The sequence below is a fragment of the Haliaeetus albicilla genome, chromosome 13 (genome assembly GCF_947461875.1).
Source record: "Haliaeetus albicilla chromosome 13, bHalAlb1.1, whole genome shotgun sequence".
NCBI lineage: Eukaryota > Metazoa > Chordata > Aves > Accipitriformes > Accipitridae > Haliaeetus > Haliaeetus albicilla.
The window spans coordinates 32,849,302-32,867,321 of NC_091495.1; the positions used below are offsets into that span (position 1 = coordinate 32,849,302).

An 18,020-nucleotide genomic window follows, 5' to 3' on the forward strand; every position below is an offset into this window, starting at 1 on the left:
CTGTGGTTCTGTTCATGAGGAAAGCTAGAACCGCTTTTATTTCTCGGGAGCATTTGTCAGGTATTTGCAGCCTTTCTACTGAGGAGTCAACCACTATGTCTTTGCTGCAAATAAACAAAGTCAATAAGGCTGCTTCCAGGTTGAGATGGTACAAAAGGTAAAAACAGTATTGGACTAAAGACTAGTACTGACATTTTGCAGATTTCTGTATAGGTAGAATATTCCACTGTACACTTTTTGGAATAAATGTAGACCTCTCTTGCTGGTTTTTCAAGCTTGAGTCATACAAACAAATGAAGCTGGCAAAAGGCTTCCAGTGTTCCCAAGTGTTAGGACAGATGTGAAAAATGGTGCAATAAGGTACATCCAACAGTGACGGCAGCATAGAAATGTCCAAACAAAGCTTAAACTGGGTAGGTTTGTTATAACTACCAGTCAAGCTTCAACAGAGAGCTCTGCATAAAATAACTTTGGGTATTTTTTGGTGCATTTGCAGTTGCTACTGCTAGCTCTGTGGAAGCTAAGTAGTATCAAGATTGTTTGTGTACCTCTATGCTACTGCTCGTCTCTGTCTTTACACATGCACGTCTGTGCTATGCTCCTGGCAGTGACGTTGCTGGGAGTGTCGAGGTCTGCCTGCATCGAGACTCTTCTGAGAAATGCATCTTATGCGTGTCACTAACCATACAAGGTTTTTATTTTAGATTGGGTGATGCCTTTCAAGCTCTATTCCTCTTTAGTTCTCGACAGCCCACTGGCTGATGAGATGAATGCAAACTTTCATTATCTTGCCTTTATTTGGTCTAAGAAGTAGAGGTAGAATCACTTAAAACTTGTGTGTTAAATCATGTAACTATTCTTACTAGGAGGTCCTAGGCACAACAGTCCATTATTTAGTACTTGATCAGAAAATAAAGAACTTAGTATTTTGACTAGATGGATGACAGAAGTTCTTAAACAGGCCCTGGTAGTTGACAGGTTGGTTGAACAAGTTTTTAAAGCCAGTGAACTACAAAAAAAAATTGTGGAAAGGTGGCTGAGACCCCCAGGTAAATAATTTTATAGTTTATATAGAGCTGTAGGGTTTAAAAATAAGGGTTTTTTTGAAAACAGCAACTTTACAAACAAACAAAAAAGTCCAAACCCACACTTTTTGACATTTCACTATAGTGTTGATTTTTTTCCGACTGAATTTTTGTTGTGTTATAGCCAAGAAAGAGAACGTGTGTTAGTTCTCATTAGTAAACCTTGTCCAAAAATTCTTGCTTATATCCATGGAAAAGCTAGTAGAAAATATGTGTAAAAAGAGTTAGTGGGTAGTTGAATGCATCCACAAAGGAAGTGATCAACAAGTTGTCCATTACTAATTTCGTATGTTATAAGACATATGTTTGCCTTGGCTAAAACCAGAGGAACAACTTTATTTTGTTGTCTAATGGTTATATTAATACACATTATGTATTGCATTTCAAATAGTTGTTTGATGGGAGGATGGTAAATAAACAGGCAGTTAGATAAGCAATATGTACACAAGGGTACAGTGAAAGGATGTGAAAAGCAAAAATTGTGAAAGGAGTAGTGTTTGACTGTTGTATGTCTAATGAGAAGCCCCAAACAGCCTTTTGTGTCAATAAATCCATGTGCGTGTCAGGCAGGCTAAATGACATTATATACACATAGGGAGTTTGAGGAGATGTCATTGCATTTCTCATAGCAATGCTCTACTTCCGAAGACACCAGAATAATTTTATACTGTGGGGTTTTAATTCATTTATTTTGGCAAGTTGCCTTGGTGAGGAAGGAGGTGCAAAAAGGGGTTACAGTATTTTTCAGCTCTGTGCTTTTAGCATTGGAGGGGAAAAATCTGCTGTCACTTCCTTGTGCTGTGCTACTTCTTCCTATTCTGTTATTATTCCTCAGTTTCTTCCCAAAACTTACTGTGATCCTCTGTGGTAAGAAGCATTGCTTTACTCTTCATTTGCTTCCTTTTCAGCAATAACACAGGGGATAATGGTGTCATCGGTGAGACCAACCAAAATGACTCTACCCAAACAATTCATGACAGTTCAAGAGTACAGGCTCTGCACTCACAGAACTCACCTGGAGCAATGGTTAGTATGCTGTTTTCTGTAATAATGTCTTCACTTCACGCAGTCCACAGCTTACCACACGGAGTTTTGTATTGCCAGGTACTGATCACTTGAAGCGTAGGTCTGCCCTGAGGAGGAAGGGTCATTCCGTGGATCTACTAGGTATACCACTGCTGTCAGTCAGCCTTGTCCTAAAGGTTTGGGTTTGCAAAGCTGAAACTGGTATATGTAATTCTGCACTTCTTAGGAGGGGTCTGTCTGCTTTATAGATACCAAATGGCCTTTGTAAATCTTGCAAAGAGCAACTAGTTTTCTTGGCTGCTTTGAGAGAAAGGAGAGGCTAATGCAATCAGAGCAGCCTCTCATTGCCTCAGAAGGGATCCGCTCCTAGAGCGTTAATAATTTGGTTTTGTAACTAGACTTATGGTTATAAAACAAACCCAACATGTCCCTTGAGTATTTAAACAAAGCATAAAAAACATTATGTAAATCTAGGAGATGTCTACATGAGGTTAAAAATAGATGTCTGTTCATTCCATGCCATTGGCCATGCTTTCTAAATCAATAGTGTATGAAGTGATGGACGGGATGTATGTAGATGTTATTAAAGAAAAAATAGGAAACACCCATGAGAAAGCTGAAGAGTTAACTATTCAAAAAATCAAGGAACAGAATAATGCTATGTAATCTTAAGCTACTCCCCATGTATATGGTGATAAAATCTTTAATTATGTGATCCCATGCTATTTTTTCTACAGGACTCCTGTCTCAGTCAGTGCAGAGGATGGTTAGTGATCTCTGAATAAGTAGCTATTTGATACTTCATTCTGTCTTCATATCCCTCCACCCCCACCCCGTGTCCCTATTTACTGCAAACTGTTCAAATCCTGATCTGAATGAGAACTATTTCCTCATTTCCTGGAGTGTTTTTACCTTTTTGTAGCATCTGTATGATTCACAGACATTAATAGTTTTCTTTTATGAGGTAAAATATTTTTCACCTTGTTTCTGTCCTAGTCCCCAGTATTCTGGTATTTGTCCATTCTGCAAACCCATTTCTTCTTGGGATCTCGACCAAGTCTCCTACTTCTAAACACATAGATTGAGTCTTGTTAAACCTAGTCTCCTGTTCTTGCTGCCAGGATACCACCATGAAATTTTAGGGTATAATAATAATTATTTCCTTTTTGTTTTGGTGCCTGTCAGCCAGAAAAGAGCCACATTAACTTTTCCCATTAGCTTTTTTTCTAGTTATGCACTTAGGCTGTTGAATTTAGACTCCCAAGGTATTCCTGTGGAGTATTGTGTTTAGTTTTGAGCTCCTCAGTGGGTTCTCACAGACATGGACCTGCTGATGAGAATCCAGCAGAGGCCATTAAGGTGACTGAGGAGTGAGGTACATGATGTATGAGGACAGGCAGATGCGATGTTTTAGCCTTTGTAAGGCTAAAACCTTTTGTAAGACTAGAAGAAGAGCTTACGGCTGTCTTCACCTTCCTAATGGTAAGATACAGTGGAGACTGAGCACTCTCTTTTCAGAGGTACCCAGTGACAGGATAAGAGACAGTGGCTGCAACTTGCAGCCATGGAAAGCTACAATTAGATCAGTTAGATTTAATAGTTTTTGTGCGTGGTTGGTTTTTTTTTCCCTACCAAGAGGGTGGTCAAATACTGGAAGAGGTTGTCCAGAGAGGTTGTGAAATCTCCATCTTTGGAGATATTCAAAGCTCTGCTGGAGATGGCCCTGAGCAACCTGCTCTAACTGTACCTGCTTTGAGTGTGTGTGTATGGTGGAGGGGATTTGGACCAAATGGCCTCCAAAACGTCCTTGCCATCTAAATGATTCTATGATAATTTAATGGCTATGTCCAACTAGTTTTCCATTGAGAAATTGTTACCAAGTACTGGAGACTAAACTTTTCATTTCAGTGCTTTGGAAATGCATAGCTGGAAAAGTGGAACAAATGAGCACATTCTCTTCTGTAATGATTAAAAAAAAAAAAGTATCTGGATTAGGCACTGCAAAACATTTTTTAAAAAAATCTTAGATTTTTTTTTTTCCCCTCCCCAAACATCACACACAATTGCAATGATGCAATTTGGAGCATGACTGTTCTATAACCATCCCCGTCACCCACCCCTTGCATTTTGTGCAAGGTACATGTCCAAATTTCGGTGATGTTAGCAACTTACCAATGCTGTAATTAACCTTTGATTAGATAGCTATTGCATTTTCCAAAAGAATTTAATAAATGCCCATGCTGATTTTGTGTGTTTCTTTTTATTTTTAGGAGCTGTCAACCCGGGAAACTATTGAGGATCTCAGAGGTATCCTAAAGGCTTTATAAATCCCCTTAAACCTTTGTTTAATCATTTCTTGCCACAAAAAAAAAAAGGCACAGAGGATCCCCATGGCAGGTTCTGTTGTGCCTCATGTTAGGAGCTGAATGGAAAAGCTCGAGAGAACAGAATCTCAAGGGAATTTTAACAGACTAAGCTTTCTCAGCTGTCAGCCAAGCTGTTTGGGATGCAGCCTTTTGGTGAGCATGCAAGTAGCTCCCCCCATTTTGACACGGGGAGATGAAAGAGCCTCTCCCCCACATTCTTGGGAAGCTCTGTGCCTCTGTAAAGCATTAAACCAGGAAGCCAATGCTCAGTTCGCATCTTAAAGCTCTTAAACATCTTCTGACTGTAGACTCCTGTTACGATTATTGACCTTTAGCTCTGTAGCGTATATTCCAGCGCACCTTGCTTTGCCTACAGTTCCAGTGCTTGAGATGTCTCAATATATTTTAGTTTATCTCCTTTTTGTTAAGGTTGATCACCATATCCTACGGGACCATGTAGGAATTGCACAAAGTGATGTAACAAACTTCTGCCATGCTGGCTTATTCTTTCTTTCATCTCTCCTTAAGTGGGGATAATTCTGTAAAATGTTTTAGTTTTGATTTCAGCTGTTTCTTGAGCTATTTTGATCATTTACATTCAATAGACATGCTGCTACACCTGTCTTGACCTGGAAAGATTCCAGCTTGCTTTTATAGTATTTCACATGTAGCTAACAAAAAAGATCCTTGCTTAGGAACTATTTTAATCAGCTATATCATCTGTGCTTCCTTTGTTCTGGATCAGATTTTGCTAGCTAAAGGTCATACGTCAATAACGCACAGTGTTCGTGTTTGTGAGACCTAACTCCCATATGTGTTTTTTGTTAGGTGTTATGGTATTAGAAGACCAGGCTGCACCACCAGTTTCATCTACCTCACCCTGTATCAAAGCAGATTTATTACCTGTTTCTACAGCCTCCACTTCAGGTGCCACCACCTCAGCAATAGTGACAAAACCAGCTGCTATGGAAACACTTTCTGGTAATGGAATAAATCAAGAAGGAGGGAACGGACATCCACATGGACAGCATGGATCCCAAGATATTGTTGTGGACAGAGACGTAGCTAAAAACTTCTCCAATATTTCTTCATCACAAGGTGATATTTTAAGGACTGGAGTTTCTTCAGAGCCATGGGACAGTGAAAATTCAATTATTTCAGACCATTTGAGTTATCCTAAAAGCTACAAAAGAGAGAAATTGCCAGATGGATCACCACAGACAGGCTTTACTAGTAACTGCCCACAGTGCAATGCCATTGCAACCAAAGATCCCAAGCACGTGGAAGGTTCTTGCAATGCCGGTAATATCCATGAGGACCTTGATTGCTCAGACAGTGAGACTGCTGTTGCAGTTGTGGACAACTCTCTTCCTGGAGACCAGCTATGTGAGCCCATTAAAATTGTCATCACAATGAGTACTACACCAAACACCACCCTCAGTGATCTAGCGGGCTCTGTCCACCTAAAGGCTCTGGGAACTGAGAGAACGAGCTCAGCCCTCGAGTCTGGTATAGTTACAGCAGGTTGGCCAAGTCAGAAAACTAGTGAACAGCTCAGAATCCCTGTTATCACTTTTGACCTGTCTGATGACAGTAAAGGTAAGGCTTGCCCAGAAGTTAGTGAAGGCGAAAGAACTCCAGAAATTTTAAATGCAGAGCTGTCATCCAACCAGTGCTCTGGCTATGAATCGGGTGATGCAGTAAAGGAACACAGCAACCCAGCAAATACTCCTTTAGAAACTAACACTTGTTCAGACCCAAATCGGGAGAATGCTTCTGAAAATGTCCAGACCATGGATTTAACTTCTAAGGAAGACCTGCAGAACCTAGACCCGCAGTCCTGTAGAACTGCTCATGAAAAGAGGCACATGCGGGTGCTGAGTGTAGACAGTGGGACAGATGTGCTATTAAGTAAGAATTTCATGGAGGTATCTGACAAAGAAAAGACCTTACCAACTTCTAAATCGGATCTAGAAGCTAAAGAAGGACAGGTGCCCAATGAATCTAACTTTCTAGAGTTTGTCTCCCTCCTGGAATCCATTAATACCTCAAAGTTGAAGGCATCTAATCAATCCACTGTCAAAATAGAGACGACAAAGGAAAATGGGCTTGTTGGAGGTATGATGCGTGGTTTACAACTCTTCTGGAATAAAGTAGTTGTGACTAGTTACATTATTTATAGCAGCTTATCCTGAGATCTGCAGTAGGGCAGATTCCCAGAGGAGAACTGGTTTTGCTAATAGGGCCAGGGAAGGGCTGGGCTTGGTGGGCCAAGGTGATTTAGTGAAAATGTGATAGTGTCAGCTGCAGTTCTTTTTAATATTTTTATTTTCTTAAAGATTTTTTCCTTTGGAAAACCTAATGCTAACCTCATTAGGTGTCTGGTATGTATCTAGTATTTTGTACCAGAATAGCATGCATTTGGCAGGGCTGGATTGTTGGAATACCAAAAATAACTTGCAAAAATGTGTATTGCTATAGCATTACATCTGCTGTTGCCCATCTTATCAGGTGCATGTTGAAGAGTTATCTGTGTGTGCCTGTAGGTATGCAAGAAGCTGGAATTGTCACTGGTAATGGTTCAACTTTTTGCTAACACGTATGTGTATACACACACGTATTCCTAAACTTCCTGCACAGATGTGGGTTGGTTTATAATTAAAAAATAAAAAAGGAAAAAAATCATGTATTTATTCTCAGTAGGTAAGAGTTTTGATTTTTACTTGCTTAAAACTAAAATATTTGGGGTTTAAGGAGGAAAGTTTGGTGGTTGTTTTCAATGAAAGCCCCCAGTATTTTAATGAAAAATGCTATCTTCCCATGCAAGTTCCCATTTAATCAAAGGGGCTTTATTTAAAACAACAAAAAAAATCCCAGTCAGCTAATTTAAAAACCTATATGCAATCCAATTTATAGCTCTTATATAGAAATATCTGTCAACTAACTCTGTGCCCCCTTTCTGTTAGGAAGGAATATTGTTTGTAGTGTCTTTAGCAGCTCTCTAGGCAAAACTAGCAGGACTGTTTCGTGAGGATGCGAGATACGGTGCAGTGAAGGCAGGTGCAATCTCAGGGTACTTGCCAAGTGATCCGTGCAATCAGTTTAGAAGATCAGGGCCAAAGCGGAAGACAACCCATATCTTCCGCTTCTCCAAAATGTTTAGTTTACCTTAGATCCTATAATAAGCTGTTCTAAGACAGGCTAAGAGGATGTAATCTCAATACCTATTTTGCATGGAAGGTAGGAAAATGGCGCTCAGCAGAACAGCTTGGCGCTGTCCGTAGACAGGCTCTAGGGAGTCTCAGCTCTCCAGGCTCGTTCCCGCAAGAACCTTCCATTACATGAAAAACACACAGCTGATTTCAAAGTTTGTCAGCTTTTTTAAAAACAAATGTGAAATTTGTACTTTTACATTGTTTAAAAAAATTAAGTAGATTTATCCTCCTGATGTGTTGTTTTCCTGTGGATTCCATTTACCTTTCACTCTGCCTTTCCCAAGTCTTTCCTCCTATCTGGTGCATTAGACCTTTAGCTCATTGCATCTTTCACTTATGTCCATTTTTTTTCCACTTTATATTTCTAGTTCTGTGCATTCCCTTCCCCCTTCATCCCCTCTCAGCTTAGCCACTCCTCTCCTGTGCAACCTCCTTGTCTTCCTCTTCATATTGCTTCTCTCTCATCTTTCCCTCTGTTCTTCCTAGGAATCCACACTTGCTTTTCTAGGCTTTTCCGAGCTCGCCTAAACCCGTTGCCTCCCCGCAGCTTGCGTTCACATCTCCTGTACTTACTTACCCTCCTCTCCATTCCCTAGTCTAATTTTGCCCCTCGTAGGCCTGGTGCTTCTCGTCGGGTCTGTCTTACCCATCTCTTCCGCCTTCTCAGACTGTTGGGCAGAGCAGTTTCTGTCCTGCTCTATCGAGTTGATCAGCCTGCCTGGCTGGCTCGGGTCTGTGCTCGGTGGTTGCCTAAGATGTACGTGTGCTGAGCAAGCCCTGCTTTTCACCGGAGCCTGCTCACCTCAGCCATGGCTGAGCCCAGAGAGCCCGGCCAGGTCCCCGGGGTGTGGGGGGTCGGGTGCGGGGGGGGGGGGGTCACCTCCCTGTGCAACAGCATGCAAGAAACCGAGGGTTGCAGCAAGCAGATTGCGGGGGGGGGGGGCGGTTTGTTGGTTTGGTTTTTGTTTTTTTTTTTTGCTACTCATCAACCGTAAAAAGGAGTATTTACACGATAATTTGACTTCGGTGTGATGTGGCTTAGCTGGAAAAGAGAAATGATAAAAATTTCAGAGGTAAGTTTAAATAAAAAAAAGGAAAGAGTGCAGCTAATCTAGAAAGGGCTTTCAGACAAGTACCCTCAGGTAATAAGAATGGGGAAGATTGCCGCATAAAAGCGAGCAGTGGGTGATCAGAATAAATCAGACTCAGATTCCACAGTGACCAAAAAGAACCCCCAACCCCAAAACTTTATTAATGTGTGTGTAGTTATTGTGCTTTAGATCTGGCAAATGAGATTCTTACTGAAATCCTTTGGATCCTGAGGAAGAAACAGAAGGATTCTGCTCTTCCCTCAGACCAAGCTGTTACTTCAAGCGACCTGAACTGAATTGCCTCCTTTCCTATTTTCTTAAGCCCGTCTAGGGTGAAGTTGAGCTGCATGCGTGTATAATTAAGCGGCCCTGCTCGTTTCTGCCGTGGGCCCAGCACATGTCACCCTGGGAGGGGAGCAGGCCCGGGAAGAGGGCCGCCCCGCAGGAGCGGGGATGATGGCGGCCATGGCTCCTGTCGCTGCGAGGTGTCTCCTGCACCTCGGACCGGTGCTGTGGGAAAAAGGAGATTCCGTCTGAACTCTTTAAGCTAGGGAGAGGTAGTTCAAAGGCAGTTATTTTTAAGAGCAAGGAGGCTTTGTTTTCTAGCCGAGTCAGAACGTGCTGTTTGCCAAAATAAATTACTGTCATTACTGGCAGTTTCCCCACAGTAAGACTGGATTTTAGCAATGAGAAAGCCTCTAATTTGTTTACAGCCTTGCAATTACAAATATGCTTTAACAAAACAGCATCTTAGAACAGATCTGAATAAACCTAATTCCCACATTAAAGTGGTTGTTCAAAAAAAAGAAAAAAAGGCGTGTGTGTGTGTGAATACAGAACAAGTCAAGCTATGCGCCAGTTGTTTTGAGGGAGGAGGTTGGTTGTGTTTGTTTTTTGTTCTTTTAGCCTTGCGAACTGCCTAATTGGCAAAAGCTAATAATAGATGCCTGGTCCAAATGAGCATGAAACGCACCCCACAAAGGTGTTTATTAGGCAATGTGAGAAACTTGGCAAATTCCTGGAAAGCTGGAAATTCAGAGCTGTGTGTAAGAAAGCTGACATTTTACGTAATTTGGAGAAGGCGGGGACATGTCCTTGTCAGAACAGTCTTGCAAGTGAGGGAATGTCATGGATGGGTCTCTGTTACAGGTGCTCCCTCACAGAACTTGAGTTCTGTGGAAACAGAAGAGTTACCATCCTGACCGCATAAGCCTTTGCCAGTAGACAGCTCAGTAAAATGCAGTACAAGAAAATTAAAGCCTTGCTTTATGCTACCACAGATGCCAGATTTAATGCGTTAAAATACAGGACATAAAAAAGCTGTCTTAAGAGCTGTACTGTTGCCACCCCACCTCTTCTAAATCATAAGAAAGTACCACTGACATTGTTGCTAAAAATTACTTTCAGGCCAGTGTCCTTTCAGTTTTGAATCAAACTTGCACCACCCACCTAATGAAAGCCTGCTGAAGGGCAGCTGCAAATTTTCTTCAGCCTTTGAGAAGCCTAAGGAAAGCTGGGTTTATTGGCTGCTTTGGGTCCCTCTGACATGTCTGGAGGTGAGTAAATGCGGCTGTGCATCAGACTTATGCAGGGCAAAAACTCGTGTATGTCCCCTCTGGCACCGCTGGCTTGTAATCTAGGACAGGCAATGTTATCACCCAGAGAGCAAAGTCTGCCATGGGAGTGGTGGGGACCGGTGCAGGAGGACCTAAACCAGGACTGCGTGGCCTGCATTTAGATGTTTTGCAGGCTCTTTTTAGAAAAGGTACTCATCATTCTGGGCAGTGCACAAACCACAACCTCGAGTGAGTTCTTCTGGATCCCAAGCAATTACCCTTCTCCTATAAAAAAAAAAACCTAAACCATACTCCTGTGGATATTTTTAGACTCCTCAGTTTTTTCCCTGCATGTGAGAAAGAGGGCTGTCACCTGCCATATAATCACAGGGAAGAGGGATCTTGCGCATTGAGTCACCAGCCCAGATGATAGCCGCGGTGGGAGGTGACAGCAGGGGAGTTTGGCAGGCAGGTAGCACCGAGGACCCAAAGCCCTGCCAGGTGCTAGCTCTTCTCTCGGAGCAGCTGTGTGCCATCCCTGACTCTCAAAATAGAAAGGAGGGACCATGTAGCATTTGATGCCCCTCTTTGGATGGGGAGGAAATGGGGTGCAGAACTCAGTTCTCTAAATCCAATGCTCAATGTGTAAGGCTTGGCGGGTCAAGATTTTAAAATATCAGTCTTTAAGTCAAAGAGGTAATAGTATGTTTGATGACAAAAGGCTGACACCTCTAAAGAAACTATGAGGTTAATTCAGAGGTCTGTATCCTGACATAATTGTCAGGTATCATGATTAGACTACTTACCTGAGACCTCAAAACCCTTGATTTTATTCCCAGTTTTGCTGCTGGCCTAGGAGATAGTTTTGAACGCGTTACTTCTGTGCTTAAGTCTCCCTGTCCGGTGAGTGAGTATTGCTAGTTTTTCCTATCGCTTCAGGATTAATGTGGTAATCCTGATTAATGGATAATCCCATGAGCTTCTTCAGTGCCCATGTTGAACTTTCATAGCAGTTCTTGGACTGTGTCTGGTTCCCTGGGCACTCCTGTTGTTTGGTGGGGGACCAGCTGTAATGTCAGATTTTTCTTTTAATGTATTTGTGGCATAATAGGCAAATTTGGGTGGAGAATAAAGTACATAAGCTAGATGTTTCTGCTAAAGCAGTCAGTGAAGAAAGGGTTGGGAATGTCCTTAGGATATATTCTCCAGAGATAGGAGTGGGACGGTTCACAACTTGTAGAGCTTTTGTTTCATGCTGGTACTAACAAGAGCATAGAGCAATTTGAAATCAATTATCTCTGCAGCCAAACGGGCAACAAATATATTTTAAAGTGAAACTGTCTATTTTGGAGCTTAGCGTTGTGGAAGAAAGTAGATTCTGTAGCAGAGCAGTTAATGAACAGAAGAGACTCAGGCTTAATTAGCTTAATTCTGCTTGACCAGATTTCAAACCAGATGGCATTTGAAATTATGACAACAGTGGCATTTTAACTTCCTGGAGTGAGTTGTGAAGATTGGGATAGGGATATACAAGTAAAAGGTAAGGAAAAATGTCTGGGAGACTCTGGAGAGAGGGCATGAAATAGTAAAAATATTTTGGAGAAAACTTACAGGAAATAAAATTTCATTCCAATTACCTAATAATAAGGCAACTTTAAAGTTGAGATACACTGACAGTTGGTTATCGCAATTACTATATGTACAAAGGCTGCTCTGTTTCAACTTAAAAGCTGTTTTCAGCCTCCTCCCAGTGTGGACCAAAGGCTTGTCTACAAAGATGATTTGGGATACCTAAAATCTGTTCCACAAATGAAAAAGTTACATGGCAAAGGAAATTTTGGTAGTGTAACTGCATTTAAATTAGGAACTCATTTGTCAGTGGTGGGATGTTACATTTTTAAGTAATGTTGCTATGCTGTTACAACTCTTTAGTGTAGATAAAAATATTTACAGGAAGTATCTTATACCCATATGGGACATAAAAGAAATGTTTATCTTGATAAGGATTTTACCAGGGGTAACTAACTAAAGGATGTATCTTGTGCTCAATCAAAATACGAAAATGGTGTACAGACCAAAATGTGGTTGTTTGTGCTTGTGAATCACCCTTCCCCAAGCCTGACTTAGCCATGAATCCTGATAGTTACACCTCACATATCTGAGTCATGTGGCATATAATTTCCAGATAAATTATGAAGTTACTTGCAGAGCCAATGTCGGAGCTTGGGGCTTCTGCAAGCTCAGCCGTGTGTACACCAGAGACGTGTGGAGCAGTGGCTTGGGGTAAATGGCTCTGGTAGGAGGCCACAGGGAAGGTGCAGGTACACTGCCATGTTGTGCTTTTTACTCTCCTCTTACTCTTGGAGAGGGTTTTTCCTAGTAACTTGAGCTTTGCCAGCACAGTTTCCATGCAAGGAGTGTTTGACGTAGAGCCGATTACGTACCCTGGCAGAACACTCCTAGTCTAGACACCTCTATCTCCATTTAAATACTGAAGGTGTAAGTCACTTGGAAGAAAATGAGTAATAATCATGAAAACCAGTCACAAACCCATCATGGCCCACCTTTCCAGTGCTAGAAGTACTCATCACCATGGTGTTGTCTGATTGGCATATAAAGAAGCAGCACGTTTATATTTTTGTTATTATGACTCTTTACCACTGCAGGGAAAAGAAGTCTGCAAGGCTTGTGGTTTGGAATGGAAAAGAGAGCAGCGTTTTCTAAAACCACTAGATAATCAAGTTAAAAAATCTTCTTAATTGTTCCAGCCCTAGAGCTAGTTTTGGGCAATATGGGACCAATTAGATTTTTAAACCACAGTTTCTGATCTCTATCAATTATTCTTACAGCTTGAATAGCCCAAGCCTTTAGGAAGGTGATTTCGATTAGGTGTCTGTGGCTCCATCACCTCCCTCAGGTACAGTTACATCATTAAGGGATGCTTCAGTAATGCCACAGTTAAATAAGGCATAGTTTCTGCTTAAAATGGAGTTTGAATCTTTAATTAGGAAAGGAAAAAAGTGTTGTCCGCTCCCCCTCCCCCCCGATTCCGCTTTTTCTTCCCCCCCCCCCCCCCCCCAATAGAAGAAAGTAGGTCTGGAAGACCTATTGAATTTTGTCTCCATGCGCAACAGATACAAAAGATTTCCCTTAACCAAACTTACACTCATTGTATTTATTGCACAAGAAGTCAGGATCCTTGGTTGTCATGTGCTACAGAAAGAGAGCAGGAGACTCAAAACATTGGCAATGTTGTAGTGAGATTCTTTTTTTCCTCCTTGTGGAAGCTGAAGGAATGCTGCTGTTCCAAGCAAGAGTTACATGATGTCTTTATCTTTACTGCCTATTCCCTCTTGCTTCTGGTACTCTGGCTGGTGAGTGTCTGGGGCCCCAGTGAGTCTCTTCAGGCTTGGTGCTGCTTGTTGTGCTTCACATTAAGGGCTGAGACCTGCTGGGACAAGATGTGGTGGTACAACTACAGTTGTTCTTACACTGCTGGGTCTGCTTGCCCCCCTACCCCCCCCCCCCCCCAAAAAAAAAAGTAAGTGTGAAGTGTCTGCAGTGAAAAGTGGTTATGTGTGAGTGTCTGAGGCTTTAGGGTGTTAGAGGGGTGTGTCCTGAGAATTGAAACTGGTGTAGAGATGTCTTAACTCCTGAAGGTAGGTTGGTTTGTAGAAGTAATGTGTTATTAGATCAGCCGATATGGTTGGAGGAAAACAAGACAGATGATCTGAAAGGTCTGCGTATCCAAAAGTTTGTTTGCTTTTTTTTCAATTATATCAGTTGGCCTAATAAAAAGATATTACATCTCTCCACAAGCTTTGGATCTGTTTTATCCTTAGACAATCTTAGCTATGACACCACTATTTCTTGACTGGTGACTCTTGCAGGTTAGGATGGTAATTGTATTGGTAGGAAATATGGTTTAACAAATGGAATTTTTTGTGGGGGGAATTTCTGTGTTTTTTTTCTTGATGATTAAATTTCTAAAGCGTTTAAACAGCAAGTATTACAAGAAGTCTGGTAAGTACATTTCAATACACCTTGCTTAGTGCAAGAAGCTACAGGACTCACTGAAGCATCTCCAACAAGCACCACAAAAACTTTTTTTTTTTAAAGCATTTAATTGTGCAATTGCACATGGTGGTGATGAAACCACTGTCTTAGTTGCACTTTAAAATCCTAACAGATAATTTTTTTTAGTTTACAGTCAAAGCACAATTGCAAAATGTTTCTCTATTCAACATGAATGTTAGTAACTAAGAGACTACTGCTTGAAAGTTGTGCACATATATCTAAGTAAATGGCATACATGTGTAGAGATGTAATGTAAATATAATTGGTATTCAAGTTGGTATTCAAAGTAGTAGAAATTGGACAAGTCCATCATGTATATTTTAAAATCTATAGTTCTATATTTTCCAAGCATAGGAAAATCTACTGTGAGATTGTTTAGCCAATTTGTCCTGCATCAGATGTGTGGCTGGTGGGGAAGAGGGATTAGGCAGTTACCTGCTTTCCTGTCCAAGAGCTCTATTTCCTTTGAAGGTGCCCCTTTCCCTTTTGTAAAATGGGAATGGGCCAGTGCTTCTGCTTTTCTGCTGGCAGTATACACAGCTTGGGAACAAATTATGGCCCCCAGGAAGCAGCCTCTTAACCATTCTAGGTTAGGGACAGATTGCTTCCTTCTGAAACAATAGGAGAAGCAAAGCAGAAATTCTGTCTCGTTTGCCCTTTGCTTCACACAGCCTGTTCTTGAAACAACCCATTCATGCAGCCTCCTTGAGTCAGAGTACCTCCTCATCCAGATTTCTGTGATTGTATTGTTTTAAATAATTTTAACGTTTTCCATAAAACTAGTAATTACTGCAGTGTTTTAGCTTTTCTTTTTAGATGCTTTTGTTCAGTAGTTAATGAACAAAACTCTTGACAGTCATCTGCGGAGAGTGGCTCCACTTCGCTGCCCTGTTTTCCAGATAGCCAGATGACGGAGAGAAAAGAAGAAGTGGTGGGAACAGAAAAGCACTGTGAGCAACTTCCTAAACAGGAAAGATCAGATGTACAAAGCCAAGATCGTGCTAGTACTAGTCCGGTGCTACCAGAGTCTGCCAAATTTGCAGCACTGTAAGGCCAGTTTACTTTACAATTTTGTACTTCAAAGATATGATGTAAGCTGTTTTCTTTCACTGAGTAGAAATGACATAAACTTTTAATTAACCTCTCTTTCTTTTTGTTTTATTGAGAACAAGAAAAAAGTTCCTCATAGTAGTTTTGAAACATTTTTGTGTCAAGTTACCAGGGCAACAGGCAAAGGCAGATAATCTACCGGGTAACTTCTCAGCAAGACAGTTCTGTCTTGCAAGTAATAAGTGGACCTGAGGCGTCTGTGCAAGATGAGCTATCTGTGGATGCAATGCACGTGTTCATTGATGAAAATGGTGAGTTTCTGTAGTTGGAATAATTACAATGTGTGAGGAAATTTCTAAAGAAACTTTAGATGCCCTGGAAGGATATTTCTCATATCTGTTACAGACTGCATGTTTTTCTGTGTGCATGAAGGAAAAGGGCTTAGCAATTTAAATTCAGATCAGCAATAACCAGAGTTTTCAAAATCCACCAGCGACCATCACAGACCTGAGGCTTACACATGAAGTTTATCTTCCAAACATCATCCTCAAAAAATGCTGGCTAGGCCAGAAGACTACTTCTGTCTTTGCAGAAGAACCCTGAGCGCTTTCTGCCTGGTGAGGAGTTTTGCACTGGCCTGGCTGGGCAAAATGTTCTTCCTTTTTACTGTTTTGTTCTTCAGCTGGTTCAGCCTGAACTCTTTCTGATAACATGGTGGTTGCTCTCGTTCAGAGTTGTGGTCTGCTACCCCTTTCAAGAGAATTAATGAGTGACCTAGTCTTACCCCATGCCTGTGCTTGGTATGCTGCTGCTCTGCAGCTATTCCTGGAGGCTGAAGTTGTCATATACTTGGTGGTGGTTTGTTTGAACTCCACGTAGTGCCCTGTGAGGTACTGGCCCATACCTCTGAAAGGCAGCCATCCCAAAAGTCGTGTTTCCCTTAAAGCTGCCTTCAAAACCAGTGTGGAATGAGTGCTCATGGTAGCTGGGTTCGTGACCCCAGTGATGATTTGGTTTTCTGCCAATTGCTCCTGGCGCGCTGTGGGGCTAAGAGCAGCAGCTGCCAGTCGGGCAGATGGCATGACCTCTGGGTCAGTGAGCACTGACCCTTCACTTCTTGATGCATATGCAAAGAGAGAGGAGCAGTGGCTATACTTTTAGCAGAATTTTTCCCTGCTTTGTATCTCCTGACCTCACCTTTGTGAACTGAAAGAAAAAAATCTGATGATTTCACATTTTACAGTGAACTTATATTGATAGATGGGCTTTGCATTTACTTTACCTACCTTTTAAATTTTCACTGTAACTTTTGTGTTTTGATTTGTCTCAGGCTTTCAGTTGTTCAAATATTTGCTTTCTGAAGTCTAAAATAAGCCTAGTGCACAGACTGAAAACTATATTTATAAATGTGCCTGACCTAAAATGTACTTTTTATAAACTTTGTGTGTAAAACAAAGATCATATCACTGAACTGTTTTTTTCTGCTGTGCTTTCTAAAGGAGAAATTAGATCCTGTTATTTAAAAGCTGGCTGTCAGAAGGAAGGAAATTTTCGACATCAGCTATCAAATTGTGAATGTATTTCAAATGCTCAGTAAGTAAGCCCTTATTTTTAGATATATTAAAAGTTTTCATTGCTAGAAGCTATGAAACTGATTGGAGCTGTGAAAGATGCATGTGAAGAGGAGTACTGGAGAATAAATGTGCTAACCTCTTCTAGAGACGTCAAAGCATGCATTTTTTGTTTTGTGCTAAAACAGTGACTGCTTTGTAAGAATATTGATAAGGAAAGGTGAAAACCAGAACTATCCAGTGTGCTTTCATTATTTTCTGGGAATAGCCAAAGTCAAGTGTGGCGATTATAAATAAGATTGTGAATAAAACAAAGTAAGTGGGACTGTTACCAGCTGTTCTCTCAACCTTGTCTCTTGCTCACTTCCCATGCCTGTTGGATCCTTTGTAGATTTTTAGTGCTATGTCAGTATCAGCCAGTGACACGGCTTCCTGTGGATTCTAGCAGCGAAGCCTTTCACCTTCCATGAAATTTCTAATGATAGTTTGCCACTCTGAAAAGGTATCTGAACAATTCCCTTTTTTCAAAGGTCTTTTCGGAGTGATCCACATAAATCCCATATTCTTTAGTGTGGTTTCCGCACTTCCCTGTGTGATCTGTTGTTTGCATATCTGTAAGAAGAATTTTAACTGTTCATAAGTATTTTTATTAAATAATTTTATGGTTTTTATACTGTTATACAGCATTTGGAAAAGTTGAGTAAGGGGGTGAGAAGGGTTGTTGTTAACAGTAAATATTGTTCTTCAAGTGTTTGGCTTTCAGTGGAGACTTTTGAAAAGTTTGGGATCATGTTAAGAACAGTGTTAGCATTTTAGATAGAATGCTATTACGAGAGACATGAGAATAATGCTTTTAATAGTCAGTGGGCAAAGATTTAAAAAAAATAATAATATGAGTTCATCTACAGTAGAAATATTCTGTCTGTCTTTAGCAAAATAAAAAACCCCAAAGTGGTAGAGTTCAGTTTTGACCTAAAATCAAA

General features: G+C 41.1%; 1 protein-coding gene across 2 annotated transcripts in view; it reads left to right on the forward strand.

Annotated features, from left to right (window-relative positions):
- The window catches only part of PCNX2 (pecanex 2), a 158,099-nt gene that overhangs the window by 7,089 nt on the left and 132,990 nt on the right, over positions 1 to 18,020 (forward strand). The window contains exons 1-7 of one of the 2 annotated variants that reach the window (XM_069800741.1): positions 2,046 to 2,111; positions 2,849 to 2,877; positions 4,382 to 4,418; positions 5,306 to 6,595; positions 15,316 to 15,463; positions 15,632 to 15,777; positions 16,966 to 17,059. In XM_069800741.1, the coding sequence (XP_069656842.1) occupies positions 2,875 to 2,877; positions 4,382 to 4,418; positions 5,306 to 6,595; positions 15,316 to 15,463; positions 15,632 to 15,777; positions 16,966 to 17,059 (1,718 nt within the window). In that variant the 5' untranslated portion in view covers positions 2,046 to 2,111; positions 2,849 to 2,874. Of the gene's footprint in view, positions 1 to 1,993; positions 2,112 to 2,848; positions 2,878 to 4,381; positions 4,419 to 5,305; positions 6,596 to 15,315; positions 15,464 to 15,631; positions 15,778 to 16,965; positions 17,060 to 18,020 lie in introns of those variants that run through there. The other variant, XM_069800740.1, reaches the window with a different exon arrangement.